At 38.5% G+C, this 17,315-nt stretch overlaps 1 protein-coding gene across 14 annotated transcripts in view; it reads right to left on the bottom strand.

The window, feature by feature from the left end:
• Positions 1 to 12,178: 12,178 nt before the first annotated feature.
• Positions 12,179 to 17,315, bottom strand: part of SLIT2 (slit guidance ligand 2) — a 294,505-nt gene continuing 289,368 nt past the window's right edge. For 10 of the 14 annotated variants that reach the window (XM_060777894.2, XM_067468987.1, XM_067468988.1 and 7 more), the window contains 2 exons: positions 15,244 to 15,455; positions 12,179 to 14,046 (listed from right to left, as the gene is read on the bottom strand). In XM_060777894.2, the coding sequence (XP_060633877.2) occupies positions 13,805 to 14,046; positions 15,244 to 15,455 (454 nt within the window). In that variant the 3' untranslated portion in view covers positions 12,179 to 13,804. Of the gene's footprint in view, positions 14,047 to 14,702; positions 14,792 to 15,243; positions 15,456 to 17,315 lie in introns of all 14 variants that reach the window. The other 4 variants (XM_067468990.1, XM_067468994.1, XM_067468992.1 and 1 more) reach the window with 3 other exon arrangements.

Raw genomic sequence — 17,315 nt, 5'->3', positions numbered from 1 at the left:
AACACAAAAGACAAACAGCAAAACAGTATGCTATCCAAAACTTCCTTTTCCATGGCTGGAGTTACACTTTTAAAAATACCTTTTCCCACTTACAAGCACATTCAACGTAAGAACACGTCTACAAAACCCATCTTGTTTATAACTTGGGAACTGCCTGTATTAAAACACATTACTATAGAATACATATGTTAAAATACATGATATAAATATTAGAATTTGTTGTTCATTCGTTCAGTCGTCTCCGACTCTTCGTGACCTCATGGACCAGCCTACGCCAGAGCTCCCTGTCGGCCGTTACCACCCCCAGCTCCCTCAAGGTCAGTCCAGTCACTTCAAGGATGCCATCCATCCATCTTGCCCTTGGTCGGCCACTCTTCCCTTTGCCTTCCACTTTCCCCAGCATAATTGTCTTCTCTAGGCTTTCCTGTCTTCTCATGATGTGGCCAAAGTACTTCAACTTTGTCTCTAGTATCTTTCCCTCCAGTGAGCAGTTGGGCTTTATTTCCTGGAGGATGGACTGGTTGGATCTTCTCGCAGTCCAAGGCACTCTCAGCACTTTCCTCCAACACCACAGCTCAAAAGCATCGATCTTCCTTCGCTCAGCCTTCCCTAAGGTCCAGCTCTCACATCCGTAGGTTACTACAGGGAATACCATGGCTTTGACTAGGCGGATCTTTGTTGCCAGTCTGATGTCTCTACTCTTCACTATTTTATCGAGACTGGACATTGCTCTCCTCTCAAGAAGTAAGCGTCTTCTGATATATTAGAATGCAATAGCAATAAAAGGTAAAATTAAAATTCATTGTTTAAAATTGACTGGGTAGGCCAGAGATGAGCTACTTGCACAGCAAAACCTGATTTAAAATAAAATCAGAGTTTGGAAAAATTACCTTTTGGGATCACAACTCCCAGAATCCCCCAGCCATCCTGGACATGTGCTGCTTTCATTCTTCTGTGAGACTGTTGCAAATTTTATCCTTGAGATTAGTAATTTTTAAGTATATTTTCTTTTTGTTTGACTTCCTCTTGTTGTATATACTTGGTCTTGTGATTTTGTTGTTGTATGCCAATAAAGGCTCTGTGTGTCTGTGATTCTTGGGTTGTAGTCCAAAATGGAACTTTTTCAACTAAAAGCAATTGAAGCTCGATTTGTGAGGCTTTAACACATTCTTTAAAAGAAAGAGAAATAAACCAACCGTAATACCTTAGCTTTTGTTCAGTTTTATATTTTGGCCACTTGATGGTGGTGCTGATACACGATTTCATTCTCTTTAATTTTTAGCCTACCTTTTCAATCATTGTTCAGATGCTGCTGTCAGACTGGTGAATTTCAAAAGGGAAAACAGGGTTTTAAAATGTAATTGTCCTATTGGAAATGCAAAGTGGCCGAAGGAGAGAAGTGCCCTGCAGTTCAGATAGATGCCATGTTTACTTAGCTCATGTTTATTCTGAAAAAGATAACGGTCTAGGCTACAAACTTCCAATATCATTTGGTCAGTAGTCATGCTGGCATAAATGTTTTGAGATATATACTTTTTAAAGAAGTCTATTACATGGGAGATTATAAAGATGTTATAAAGAATTTCCTTCCCTTTCTCTTTCAAAATATTTTTTCTTCTAGCTCACAGATCAATGTACTTTTCCATATTCCCCAGAAATTATCCTCCTAGAAAGGAGAAGGCTCAGGGGTCTTTTAACTTTGTTTCACATTAATTTTACTGAAACACATTTGTTTGTTGTTTATTTATTCAGTCATTTCCGACTCTTTGTGACCTCATAGACCAGCCCACAACAGAGTCCTCGGTTGACTGTCACCACCCCCAGCAATTTCAAAGTCAAGCCAGTCACTCTAAGGATAACATCCATCCATCTTGCCCTTGGTTGATCCCTCTTTCTTTTTCCTTCCATTTTCCCCAGCATCATTGTCTTCTCCAGGCTATCCTGTCTTCTCATGCAGTTTATTAAGCCTCTCCTGACTCTCTCTCTCTCTCTCTCTCTCTATATATATATCCAAAGTATATCATCTTTGCCTCTAAAATCTTTCCCTCCAATGAGCAGTTGGACTGTAGTATGGACTGGGTTGATCTTCTTGCGGTCCAAGACACCCTCAAACATTTTCCTCCAACACTACAGTTCAAAAAGCATCTATCTTCCTTCATTCAGCCTTCCTTATGATCCAGTTCTCACATCCATAGATTACTACAGAGAATACCATTGCTTTAACAATGCGGATCTTGCCAGTGTGATGTCTCTACTCTTAACTATCGAGATTGGTCATTGCTCTCCTCCCAAGAAGTAAACGTCTTCTGATTTCTACACTGACCATATAATTCAATTCAAAACGTAGGTACATGGCAGTGTAGATACAGCAAGTTACTACTGAACTCCGGTGTGTCCCTGATGTTTTTGGATGTGGACATCTGGACAGGGTCTTCTGTCATCACTGAGGGATCCTTTTCAGGACTACCACTGCTGCTGCCTGGATACTTGTGAATGGCAAGTGCCACTAGCACTTTCTATTTACCACCTGCTCCCTAGCCAAGCAAAACCATTTTTCCACTGGAAAAAATAAAAGATTTATGTTTTCCTTAGGTCTTGTGCTGCCTTCCCAGGTTCTGCTGGTGACAGCATTCATTGCTTGATCTGAGGATTGTACAGAGATGCTCAACCATGTGATCAGTTTGAGAAAAAACAAACAAACTCGTATACATACTGCACATACCTTATTTGTAATGCAAAAAAAAAAAATGAAAACAATGCAATATTTAAAACAAAGAACAATTTTAACCTATCGTATTTTCCGTCGTACTAGATGACTTTTTAGGCTTGGAAAATCTTATGAAAAGTCAGGGGTCGTCTAGTATGCTGGGTATAAAATTAAAATAATAATAATTAAAAGAAAAAAATCCAACTACCTTAGGAGAAGGGAGGAGGGGGGCGGAGAAGGAGCGGCAGGCCGTGATTTTTCTTCCTTTTGACTTTCATGGCATGTGAGTTACCTATGACGAGGATAGGGATGCTGAAGGTGTTTCGCTCAGGAGTTTTGCTCTTCCGTTTATTTTTGATGAATTCCTAATTCTCTTTTTCAATGAATAAGTAAATGATCTAGATCAGAGTGAGGGTTGTACAGCTCTCTGTCATTGGACTGTAACTACCAGCAGCCCCGATAAACACAATCAGCAGGGAGTTAGGGACAGCAGGGAGTTGGAGTTCAGCAATTCCCATTAGATAACCTGGTTTAAAAGGTTAGGGATTGTTCTTACTGTGATTTATTGCATGAGAAAATGACCAGACATCAGGTGGATGTGTGTATTGAAACTTGCCCTGCTAGAATCTGAAATAGCAACTGTTCTTTTTGTTGACTCTTAGGAACAAAATTGAAGACATTGGTTTCATTTTAGTATTCTATCAAATTTTTAAACTTGTGATGTATAAGTAAGCTAAATGATGAGTGGAGTTCACAAATCCCTTTTGGATGCATATAACTTTGTGTGTCTATCTTCACGGTGCAAGACATTTGTGATGTGACTCTCACAATGGCCATTGATTTGAAATTTTGGCATAATGAAATGAATTTCATTATGACACTGAACAATACTCTCTGACACTGAAAAATACTCTACCACAGTAGATAAAAAACAAAAAAAAATCAACTAGTTTTCTGGCTATATCCAGGAATTGCAACTGATTAAATGGCACTAATGTTGTTGTATACAATGTCACATCATTTTTAAAAATATTTAAACTAATGCAGTTATTGTTGTTTCTCCAAGCTTCTTCCTAAAATACATTTTGCTGCCTATTAAACACTACCAAAAAAGATCCCCAACTAGCTCAAAATGCCTTCTTCTTCCATCATTGAAATTCAAAGGTATGCAACAGGTTTGTCTGAGGGTGGATGATGACGAAGAATAAACCTCATAAATATCTTATTTGGATCTTGAGAACCCAGGTACCTTTGATCTATAATGTAGTAACATGTCAGGCACACCAAAGTAGTTTTATGTTCTGTAAAGAAAAGAAGCTGAGCATTTTCATGGTTAATTGATTTAAAGGTTCTACAGAAGGTGTGAGATCAAAGAACAACTTAATGGTGTTATGTTACCCTAGAGATCTCTCAATTCACAGATATGGGGAGGCCGACCTCGGGCAGTTAGTTAACAGGAGATTCTTTTCCCAAATCAGTTGCTCTTGTTTAGTTTTTTTTCCTTTTTGTCCAGCTTCATTCCACATTCAGGCACTGGTTGTACTTTCAAAAAGTATTACTATTTCTGCATAGTATGTCAAGTATTATTATATTGCTGCCCAAAAGATACTAGCAGGTCCTTGTGTGTACGAAATTTGGGTTTGGCATACATGCCTCAGTAGGTGTGAGTTTCTTTCAAGGATGCTAAATCCATCGGTGTTACCTTTGCTGTACAGTGTGACCTGTGGACTAGTACATGTGATTCACTTACCTACATCTACATATTTAAGTTTCCCCAGAGAACTCTGTGGTATGCTTCCATCTGTAATTACTACAGAGGCAGATTGCAGAACCTAGCAAATTCCTAGAGGGGGTAACTCTCTAGAAATTGTTCATGTCCTCCAGGGTGACTTTATGGTAACTTCGGGTGGAAATAATTCATTTCAACAGGATTGACTATTATGTACAGTTTTTCATTTCCATAATACATTGAAGAGTCCCCCCCCCCCCCCCCCCGCAGATCCAATGGCCATACTATATTAACAAACACATCTTCAGTTTTCACCTTTTCCCAACAGGGAATGAGTGCCAACCATTCCTTGATATCAGAACCCATAAGCATGCTTTGAACTAAACACTGGACATTATCTCTTCCCCTGATAAAATGATTAAGGAGAGATGTGCTCTTAAAACTTTTTTTTTTTTTTTTTGGTGTCAGGAGAGACTTGAGAAACTGCAAGTCGCTTCTGGTGTGAGAGAATTGGCTGTCTGCAAGGATGTTGCCAAGGGGATGCCCGGATTTTTTTTGTTGATGTTTTACCATCCTTGTGGAAGGCTTCTCTCATGTCCAGCTTCTACTGAAGATATATACAATTAGAAAAAAATGAGTTCGAAGAAAAGGTTGCTATATATTCTTTTCTTCTATCAAGACTGCCCTTGTTCAGGATTTCAGTCAGTGATTTCCTCCTCCAGAACACTGCAATGTATAGATGCTAAAGATGTTCTGCAATCATCCTTTTTCTTTTGCATGCGATATTCATTATTAGATGGCTATTAAGCAGGCTCAATTTTCAGTGCATTATTGTGATGGGGTGGAGAATCACCCAAAAAGCTTATATACACATCATATATATATATATATATATATATATATATATATATATATATATACACGCACGCACGCACGCACACACACACACACACACACACACACACACACATACATATACCAAGAATTACATAACAGTAATGCAATACAAAACATATTGTGTTGCATTTTCTGTCGTTTGTTTCAATGTGTTTTTTAACTTTCCTCCCTTTATGTTTTTGTTCTGGCCACTTGAGGGAATGAGCCTCACCACCTGGCATCCGCCAGGAAGTAGCCACCAATAGTGAAAGGACCAAGGCAGTGACATCTCCGGCCCATCCCGTTTGGATATCAGCCAGCACTCCCAACGACTTAAATCAAGAAATCGTTTTTAAGATCTACAGCAGGGGTCCTCAAACTAAGCCCCGCGACCGGATATGGCCCTCCAAGGTCATTTATCCAGCTCTCGCTCAGGATCAACTTAAGTCTGAAACTACTTGAAAGCACACAGCAACAACAATCCTATCTCATCAGCCAAAAGCAGGCCCACACTTCCCATTGAAATACTAAGTTTATAGCTGTTAAAATTGTTCTTCATTTTAATTATTATATTTTAAAGTGTTTTTTGCAATACAAATAAGATGATGTGCAGTGTGCATAGGAATTCATTCTTTTTTTTTTCAAATTACAATCCGGCCCTCCAACTGTTTGAGGGACTGTGACCTGGCCCACTGTTTAAAAAGTTTGAGGACCCCTGATCTACAGAGACACTCATTGAAACACTTCAGCAAGCAAGAGTCCAAAAGTGGCAGGCTAAAACCCAGAACCTCAATCAATGGCTGATACCAAATGAGAGACTCAGAAAACTGAGCGACTTGGAAGGTGCTGAACAGACTGCACTCTTGCACCACGAGATGCAGAGCCAACCTTAAGAAATGGGGCTACAAAGTGGAGTCCACGACATGCGAGTGTGGAGAAGAGCAAACCACTGACCACCTACTACAATGCAACCTGAGCCCTGCCACATGCACAATGGAGGACCTTCTTATAGCAACACCAGAGGCACTCCAAATGGCCAGATACTGGTCAAAGGACATTTAATAGAATGACAAGTTTTCAAACTTTGTGTGCGTTTAAAAAAAATTCAATTTTTGGTTCACTCCTGACACGATAAATAAATAAATATGTTTTTGTTTATCCTTCTAAGTATTACATATTGGGGACTGGGGAATGAAAGCATTAGTATCATGTGCTTAGGTTTCAGAAAGTTTCCCTTATTGAGTCTTAGATAATTTCCAAAGATAGATTTAGTCAGTTCATGCATGAACACTGAAGATATGGATTTGACCAACTTAAAAACATCTGACAAGGAGTGACAGTAAGCATTTGTATGCTTACTGTCACTCCTTGAAAACCATGTACTACACTATTATTTAAACCAAGGTTATTCCCAGTTTGAAGGTTTTAGGTGGAAATATCCTTCTGCATCAACATTTCTTTAAGGGATGTTTCTGAGATGTAAGATGCTACTATTCATGGAACTTTGCTAATATCCTTTAGAGATTTTGTTGCTAAAATGCTCAGGACCCAGCACTGTCACGTACCTAATGAATGAGTATGTGAGGAGGGGAGAGGAAGGATACCACCTGGGGTGCTTTTGAAGGTCTCTTCTGGAAACAAGCTCTTATACTTCCAAAGAAAGGTCAAGTGTAAACGTTACATTCAGGGATTTCTTTTGTTCCTTGTTCTTTGTTTCCTTCAAAAGCTTAAGAAGTCCAAGTTATTCAAGTGCCTGTAATGTTTTGGCTGTTTGCCTAAACACGCTCCTATTTCCCATCTCCTCTTCTATCCTTTCCAAGTTACTTAACTGCATATTGCAGGGTATGCCACTCTACCACCATCTTAGCTTTCACAGTGTCTCTGTTCAGTGTATTTTCTTCTTTTATGAGACGTAAAATGCTAGTCACTAGAGAACTGGGCTACCGATTTTTCATAGCAGCCTAGAAAGAATGTTTTACACTTAACCTGTATACAAATGATGAAAGAACCACGGGCGTTGTGTGTAGCCTATTAGAAGATCAATTAATGGAGTTTATCTCTTTCCACAATCTTCAGGAAGAAATATTCAAATTAAATTCTCCATAGTGTACTAAAACCAAAACTACAGAAATATTATTGCTTGTCATATTGATTTGATATACACTTTTTTCATACTTTATGCAAATATGTTACTCATGATCATGATTCTGCATCCAATTATATTTTGAAAATTCTATTATTTTTGGTGTACATATAGTCAATATTGATCAATAGGGAATGTGGGACACTCCATTCAACCTACCTTTAATGTGGAGAATTGGAAAGATATTGAATGTATAAAGCAGTCGGAAAGCATACTAAGGGAAACTGGGAAAAAGAATAAGTGGAACAGCCCCCCTCCCCCCCCCCCGCCCTGCCTCCTTCCTGATGCATTAACATTTCAAACTTAAGCAGGCCTAAAAGGCTGTGTTAGTATTGAGAGAGTTGGTAACCGATTTCTCACATGTTCTACATATCGTTATTTCAGTTATAGCTTACCTTTCTCCTTGCAGAGGACCTGTTGATTGTAAGAAGGGGCGGCTCAACCCATTACGCAAAGTAAGCATTTGCAGTATAGTTGATTTTGCCCAGGGGCGCTCTTGAGGCGCTCTTGGGGGAAAATAGACCTTGACATATGCGAGTTGTAGTTACTGGGATGTATAGTTCACCTAGAATCAAAGAGCATTCTGAACTCCACCAATGATGGAATTGAACTGAATATGGCACACAGAACTCCCATGAAGAACAGAAAATATCTATCAGTGATTGGTGGTGGGGGGGGGGGGGCGCCAAAATACTATTTGCTTACCTTTGAAAATTACCTAGGGCCGCCTCTGATTGTAAGGAAGTTTAACAACTGTGTTGAGGAACAGCCTTGCTATCATTTTAAGGATTGCAATACCATTATTGGTTTATCTTTGGATGTTTGTTGGGATCAAGACAAAGGAATTTTGCTGCTGCTGTGTGTCATTTTAACTCTTTACGCACTTCTGCTACATCTGCCCTTGCGCTATGCTACTCTGCTGCTGAGTATGCAAGCCCAGTGTGGAACACATCTCACCACGCACCACCTGACATCCGCCAGAAAGTAGCAGCCAATAGTGAAAGGACCAAGGCAATGACATCTCCAGCTCATCCCTTGTTTGGGTATCAGCCAGCACATCAATGACTTAAATCAAGAAATAGTTTTCTAAGATCTACAGAGACACTCGCTGGAACACCTCAGCAAGCGAGAGTCCAAAAGTGGCAGGCTCAAACTCAAAACCTCAATCAATGGCTGATACCAAATGAGAGACTCCCCCCTGGGCACACAGAAAACTGGGAGACTTGGAAGGCGCTGAACAGACTGCGCTCTGGCACCACAAGATGCAGAGCCAATCTTAAGAAATAGGGCTACATAGTGGAACCCACGACATGCAAGTGTGGAGGAGAGCAAACCACTGACCACCTGCTGCAATGCAACCTGAGCCCTGCTACATGCACAATGAAGGACCTTCTTTCAGCAACACCAGAGGCACTCAAAGTGGCCAGATACTGGTCAAAGGACATTTAATCAACTACCAAGCTTGCAAATTTTGTATTTTGTCAGTTTGTTTGTTTTGTTCTGTTAGAAATGTAATACAATTATCTGGTTGCCCCTGACACGATAAATAAATAGCTACCTGTTGTCAGGGTTGAACTCCAGAAACATGGTGGAGAAGTTGAAATGGAAGAGGTCAACAACAGACATGGTGACTATACCATTTTCCCATTTATTTGCCACCTGTGTGTCTCAGAAAAAGGGGTGGAGGTGGAACTCTTTTCATTTTGCTTATTCTCATTTGGGAATCCCAATTCCTGCGTGCTTTAGGCTAGGCTAAGGACTCAGAAAAATAATCTTTCTCCTATGCAAATGAAGCTTACTTATGTAGACAAGAACATGTGTAAACAAGAAGATTGAAAAGTTACTTTTAAAAATAGTTACAATGACATTTCCAAGCCCTCCAAAATAGTTTGTTGCGCATATCATCAAAAAATATATATTAAAAAATCTCTTGTTATTTAGAAGGAACTATTACTGTTTTTTTAAAGATCAGATGCAACAAGCCGCTAACCTGTGAAACAAAATGATAAAAGGAAAAGGTACACAGTGAAAGTTTTAAAGTGATATATCTTAGAAAATAGCACACAATCATCAATAAATTAATTGTGCCTTTATTTTGGTGACAACGAATTAATTACAAGTAACCCATTATGTATAATTTAGTTGCTTGCAAGCTTATGAATATTGGAGCATTGTAGATGTAATAAAAATGCTCCCGACAGTTCAAATGTGCAAGGTCATTAATGCATAATGTCAGTGTCACTATAACGCTGTTATGTATATGGCTTTTTCAATTAAACCTAATCACCTCATGCATATTCAGAAATGATTCATGCATTAATGAAGCAGCATGCCTGAATACAGGCAGTGGCTAGATTTTGGGTGATTGGATTGAATTCAGTCAGTGCTTCAGCATGCCTATGGAAATCAATCATGTGGGCTGGAATGGTTTGGACAATATAATGTTCCCTCACTTATCGCGGGGATTCCGTTCCAGGACCACCCGCGATAAGTGAAAATCCATGAAGTAGGAACGGCATATTAATTTTAATATTTATACATTATTTTATATATTTTATATATTATTTTGTTACCCACGCTTCCTTACCCGCCTCCCGGCCCATCCCAAGGGCACCTGCCCGCCTCAGGCTGCCGCACTTCCAGGGTGCCTGGCCTCCCCTGGCTGCAAATATTTAATATGTTATATTTTTTTATTAATATTTTCAAAAACCTGCGAAACAGCGAATCTGCTAAAAGTGAACCGTAAAGTAGCGAGGGAACACTGTATATGTAGTTATGCTTTATGTCAGTATAAAACTGGACGTCATCTTGGCAGTCATCCTGTTGATATGATCATCGCTGCCTACAAATGCCACCAGACCAGGTATGGGCAAACTTTGGCCCTCCAGAAATTTTGGGCTTCATCTCCCACAATTCCTAATGGCCTACAGGTGCAGCTCCATACAAAACTTTCCTGAGTAGTTAAGTAAAGGAACTAATAAGCTGCAGCTGGTCACAATTGGAATTTTGATTTCAAACCTACCATTACAACTTGCTTCGATGCAACCTAAAGCACTCTGTCAATATAGCATTGTTGTTCTGATGGTAGTCCCAGACAGATGTGCTCTTTTCTTATTAACAGTGGTGGATCATACAATTATTCCATAAACACTGCCTATTATTAACTGGCAGCTCTCTCCAGAGATCAGGAGGACATCTCCACATACCTATTACCTGATGTCTTTAGTAACTAAAATGCTAGAGATTGAATCTCAGATTTTCTGAAAGCACCTTCCAGAACAGTTGAGCAACATTTCACATCATCCCCAGTTACATGACAATTGGTCACTGGCCATGTGACTTGGGGATTATGGGAGTGTTATTTGCCCAAGACCTTTGGAAGGCATCAAATTAGAGAATGCCGTTTTCTTCAAATTTTATTACTTTTATTTTATTGGCCATCCTCAATTTTTCTCTCTGCACTTGTATATTTATAATTTTACTTGGACTAGATGTATACTCTATATTGTTTTTATATTGTCTGTTTTGATAAGGTCATTTGGATGGTCAATAACTACTGGAAACTACAAGGCGTAGAGCTTTTTCTATCTATGCTCCAATTCTGTGGAACTCATTGCCTCCATATGTTAGAGCAATGTCGGAGTTGCAACCTTTTGTAAAAGCGCTCAAGACTTGGCTGTTTGGTTGTGCATTTAAGTAATCAGATCTAATTTGCCAAATAGTCACTGTTGAATGTTTTTATGTTGAATGTTTTTATATTGTGAAATGCTATTTTAAATTGTAAGTCGCACAGAGCACCTTGGTGGAGAGCGACTAATTAAGAAATAAAGTGAAGTGAATAAAATCGTTTTATTTCGTTTCATTTAATTTGAAATAATGTTTTGCTTCCTCCATTGACTGCAGCTTTCACAGTCCACACATTCAAGCACCAAGATTTGTTTTTCTTATATATCAAAAGGTCCCTGAAATTCAGTATTGTACATCGTTTTCTAAGATCTACAGAGACACTCGCTGGAACACCTCAGCAAGCGAGAGTCCAAAAGTGGCAGGCTCAAACCCTGAACCTCAACCAATGGCTGATACCAAATGAGAAACTCCCCCCTGGGCACACAGAGGACTGGGCAACTTGGAAGATGCTGAACAGACTGCGCTCTGGCACCACAAGATGCAGAGCCAACCTTCAGAAATGGGGCCACAAAGTGGAATACTCGATAGGCGAATGTGGAGAGGAGCAAACCACTGACCACCTGCTGCAATGCAACCTGAGCCCTGCCACATGCACAATGGAGGACCTTCTTGCAGCAACACCAGAAGCACTCCAAGTGGCCAGATACTGGTCAAAGGACATTTAATCAACTACCAAAACTCACAAATGTTGTATTTTGTCTGTTTGTTTGCTTTGTTCTGTTAGAAATGTAATATAATTGACTGGTTGATCTGACACGACAAATAAATAGTATTGTATAGGATACTATATAAACAGGTTTTTGTATAATCGCATAGTGTTTCTAGTTGCTTTGTTAAAGAAATTTAGAAACATTCAGAAAAAAAGTTTACTGATGTTGAGTGGATTAGTTAATTATTTAGTTTTTAGGAATATGCCAACCTAGATGGGAATGTCTTGGGATAGTTTGCAAAAGTTTATTTTGCAATAAGCAAAACTTAAAGGGATTAAATTAAGAACTGTTGAACAAGTGGAAAAACACAAGTCAAAAGCTGGCACTGAAGTAAATATCTGTTTAATTTACAAACATCAGTAAAGATACTGATATCAGTCCAAATAAGACAAAGCAACACTGTATTACACATGTACATCTAACTTTTTCTTTTTAAAAAGTTGAAAAACCCTTTTCACAGGGTACCCCGAGATTTACTGAAAAAAGAACACAACCCACTATGAAGAATTATTACCAATTCTATATTGAGATTTAGCAGCAACATGTTAACAAAGGGAAACATTAGGGCAAGTAAAGTAGTTTTAATATTCGGGAAAAGTCACAGTTCTTGGTAGTACAGCCTCTCTCTTTTAATTTTAAAGGTAAGGAACGCCAAGGGAATATTAGTTTGTAAAGATCTACTTTCTAGTGTTATTTCCTACACATCATTTTGTAATGTAATAATATTTAGGGAAATGATCACTTCTAACACACTTGCCATCTACTGTAAAGACATTTTTTCTTCTTACATTACAAGGACTCAAGAGATGCTGCAATTCTTTGCAATCATGAAAACGACATCAGATGTTGTTTCCAGCATCTTTTCCTAGCTGTGACAGCAGATGATAAGTTGCTACGGTAAAAATTAAGAACCCAGACCAAATCTATTTACCCCATGACAACAAGCTATATTAGTCCTATTGCAAATATCCTGATTTTAAGTCTTTGTTTTAAAAAACAACAATAGGAAATACAAAAATATCAGGACAAATATAAATTAATATATATTAAAGCATTGTAAAAACAGTAAAAGGGGTGGCCTAAATGTTAAGTACAGTGTACTTTGATACAATAAATATTTCTCAATAAACCGAATACTGTATAGAGCTGTTCAGAACTCATAGAACCAAAACTCCATATAATACCTAATTTTCCCAACAATAATCTATTTTATCGTCCCCTTAACATTTATATTACAACAAATTAATACTGGAAAGAGGGTAGATAAACACTTATTGGATTTCTTTTCCTGCTAACATGCCGACATAACAGAATACATCAGTAGATTTTAGGATTATGGTGACTCCTCTTCTGTCTGGGAGGCAAGAGGCTTAATTTTCCCAACATGATCATTTGTGTGGTAGGTAAAAAGCATCACCTATTTGTGAAATGGATCATTTTCACCTGACACCCTTTCTCCAATTCCATGAAAGAGTTTGATATGCTTTTATTACGAGAGTGAAACCAAGACCAAAATCTATTGTTAAAAATAGTAATATAATTTTTTTTAAAAAAAATGTCCCATACTTTTTCATCATTAAGATGCCAGGGTTGAATGTCACTTGGACAGGGTGCCTGTTTATCTTCAGTGTGCCATAAAGGATGTGTTGAGGTCAAGAAGCAATTAAATTTCCGACTGCCGTTGAAATGTTACCAGTTTCTCTGTTTTAAAAAAATCTTCTTCAAAGCTCTTGCTTACAAGAAGTCTCAGTTCAAGCATTTGAATTTTGTTGTTCTGGCTGTTGTTGCATTTAAAGAAAAAAGTCTTTATTCTCATAATAAAAATAAGTCTGTTCTGTATTTTACAATATATTTCAAATATTTCCACTATGAAGCATTAATTAGTCCGAGACATGGTCAATCAGTATACAACATTAAAAAAAAAGAGGACAAGTCGGGCAAGTTGGGCTTGCTTAGGAGGGGCACTTTGTACAACCACACTTCACCACCTTTTCTACTTCATCCACGAAAGAGGACCCATCTGTGCATTCAAAGGAGTATTTCCGCCTCTTGCTCCTCAGCGGCCTGCAACACTGCCCACTTGCGCACCCTCCCGTGCACTCTAGTCTCGATACCTTCTTGGTCGTCTGGCATGCGGTGTAACCTTGCTGCTTTTGGAAGTAATCTCTGATTCGTTCCCCTCGACAAGAGATTTCTGGAACAAGGGAAGAAAGAACATCGCCAAAATGACATAATCACATGCAGATATCTATCCTAAAAGGGCAACTACCACGCTAATAAAATACTTCTAAATATAGTTTCCTTGTTTTACGTTCCGTCTAACTTAGAAAAATAATTATTGTGATATAAAGTGGATTGCCCATTCCGATCGGCTTATTTTCAACGATGGCTTGCATCTAAGCCATAAATACAGTACTCTTACAATGACAAGAAAATTGGAAATTTAAATCTTTTCCTTTATTACAAAAATACACATCATCTGCTCTTAACCGTGAAGCCAGCTGGTTTCTTTTACTATTGGGAAGTGCTTGAGACAACATGCAATTTTGTTTATTAGCCCAAGAGTTAAATATTATTCAATCTGTTATTTAATAGAAACTACATTCCACCAACTTCATAAATTACTGAGGCATAAAACCAGTTTAAATAGAAGACATCTGGTTTAAACGCTTGACCCCCCATATTCTATTCTAGTCACACTGATACAAAATGCAAAATAAATAAATATCAGCTCAAGAAAGAAAGAGAGTGAAGGGGGAAAAGACAGGAGAAATAAAAGAGCCTTGATAGATAAGAAGAGAAAAGAGCAAGACAGTGGAGAGAAAAAGGCACCCTTTTTATCCATCTCACCTGTATAATTCGCTGTGACAAATCAGTTGAAGATGAGAGGTCAAAAGTAGAGTTTGTGATAAAACTAGGAGCAGAATCATTGGATTTGGCTTCGCAGTTGCAGAAGGTAGAGAAACAATAAATACAGAAAGATACAGCAGGTAAAAGGTGGCAGTTTAAATATAGCAAAAAAGTTGCTTCTGAATAAAGAAAAAGATTTGCACAGCAAAATCTTGGATGAAAGAAAAAATTTCCAAGTGCTAATATTAAATTCAAGGACTATTGTAATTTTTTATTTTTTAAAAAACCCTTTCTCTCTCTCTCTCTCTCTCCATTACAAAATAATCAGTTATTCTTTTTAAAAAATGTATTTCTTATGAGACAAATGTTCTATCGCTCTTTTATGGGGAAATAAATAGGGAAAGAAAAAAATTAAAAATATAAAAAAGTGTACTACGGATGTAAAAGGATGGATTTCCCCCATTTTATATGTTTTCAAAATAAAAGGATATTTTTCCCCTCTTGTGAATTGGAATGATGATGATCTGGCCAGATTATTTACCTTTATCGCAGCTGTCCCCAGTGTATCCGCTGCTGCATTCGCAATACGGTTTCCCAAGGCCTGAAAGCCTGCATTTACCATGTTTACATCTGATGGACTGGCAGGGGTTAAACAGTTCTTCATCTTCATCACAGAGGACTCCCCCATGTCCCTGCAGGCATTTACAACTGTATGAAAATGCATTGATTGGCAAGCAGGTACCATGCACACATCTACAGGGGGAGACAAGCCCAAGAGAATAAAAATAAATTATTCATCCAACCTAAGGCTAAGCGACACGAACTAGAAATGTTTCGGACTGTTTTTAAGAAGGAAATTGCTGGTAGATTTATTTTGGTTTCTTTTTAGGTTGCACTTTTTCAGCAAAATGCGGTAGTTTGCATTAAACAAATTGTTATGCAACGTTAGTGCAAAGATAAAGAAGCACACAGGTTGTTACTTGGTTAGTGAATATACTGCCGCTGTAGATGTGTTATGGAAGACCTGAAAAGGATATCACACAGCTACCAGATTCTGCATTCCTCAAGCAAGCAGGTCATACATGTATGTATGTGTATGACACTGGGAGCAAAGAATGCAAAATCTGGGGGGAAAAATGATTTCATATTATAATGATATTACAGTAACAAGGAAGAAAACAAGACATGGCTTACCTGTGATTTTGATATCACCCCACCCCACCCATTTCCATGAAAAGGAAAGGAAAAGAAAGGAAGTGATGACATACATTAAATGAATAAAAAAGATCAGCCAAAAATAACAGTTCATGCATATTGTTCTAGAAGCCACGGAAAAGAGAAGTGCTCAACATTCTGGTAATTAATGCTGATATTTGGAACATGGTCCAGGCTGTCCACCTGTCTTTGTGGTTCTGCATATTATATCCATACTGAAGTCACTCCACCAGCTTCCAATTGGTTTCCAGGCAAAATATGATGTGTTGGTTATAACCTTTAAAGTCCTACATTGTTTGGATCCAAGTTACCTACAGGCTCGCCTTTCCTGTACCTCTTTTATTATTTATTTCACATTGTGGAAAAACCATCTTAAAGAGAACAAAGGAAACCACTGCCAGCCCCTCTAGACATTTAGTAGCCTTCTGTCTCCCCAGCCACACTTGTTTGCTTGAAGGAAATTGATTTTTGTTTTTATTTTAAGGATTACACCAAAATCTCCTTGCAGAGCTTGGTTTGGAATAAGGTGGGCCGTTTGTATTGATGGATTCATCCACCTGTGATGCACACACACACACACACACACACACACACACACACACAAGCAGTCCCCATTAGGTTTTGTACGTTTGTTCTTAAGTTGAATTTTGATGTAAGTTGGAACAGGTACATTTATTAAGTTTAGCCATATATATATATCTTTGGATAGCATAGAGAAGGGTTTATTTTGCTGTCTTTGCCCCTCTTCAGAAGATTTCCCCTTACTTATGTCCCTGTGAGAATTGCATTTTGAAAATGTAGTTTGCTGTCGAAAAAAGGATTTGTGATAAAGCTTCAGTGGAGTCACATTTCCCCGATAACTCTTTCAGAAGTGAATTTCCCTTCTTAGGGATAGATTTCTTTCACTTCCTGTTGTCTCACCCCTGCTTTTAACTATGAGTCATTTGTGAGTCAAATGTTGTTAACTTGGGGGCTGTCCCCCACTCAATACATGGTGTGTGTGTGTATCCAGAAAGCAAACATTGCCTTTGCCATTTTATATGAGGGACATCATTTTACAACACCCTTGTATATGATGGGACTTGAGCATTCATGGGTTTTGGTATGCACGATGGGTCCTGGAAACTGTGGTGAGGGCCCCACTGTATTTTACTCAAGAGGTTTGATTTTTATGTGTTTTGGGCATAGACATGCTCTCATTTTTATAGCTGTGGTACAGTTTGTCCTCCATATCCACAAAATTAACAAGCCAATATTTTTAACAGGTTTGGGCCGGGCTTTAGCACAGCAGGTTAACCACCAGCTGCAGTAAATCTTGCTAATCGGAAGGTTGGTAGTTCAAAGCCCACATCAGAGTGAGCTTCTGGCCTTCAGCCCAGCACTGCCAATTTAGCAGAT

The sequence above is a fragment of the Anolis sagrei genome, chromosome 5, assembly GCF_037176765.1.
Source record: "Anolis sagrei isolate rAnoSag1 chromosome 5, rAnoSag1.mat, whole genome shotgun sequence".
Classification (NCBI taxonomy): domain Eukaryota; kingdom Metazoa; phylum Chordata; class Lepidosauria; order Squamata; family Dactyloidae; genus Anolis; species Anolis sagrei.
Note: the sequence above shows the minus strand (reverse complement) of the source record. Positions and strands in the feature narration are given on the sequence as shown.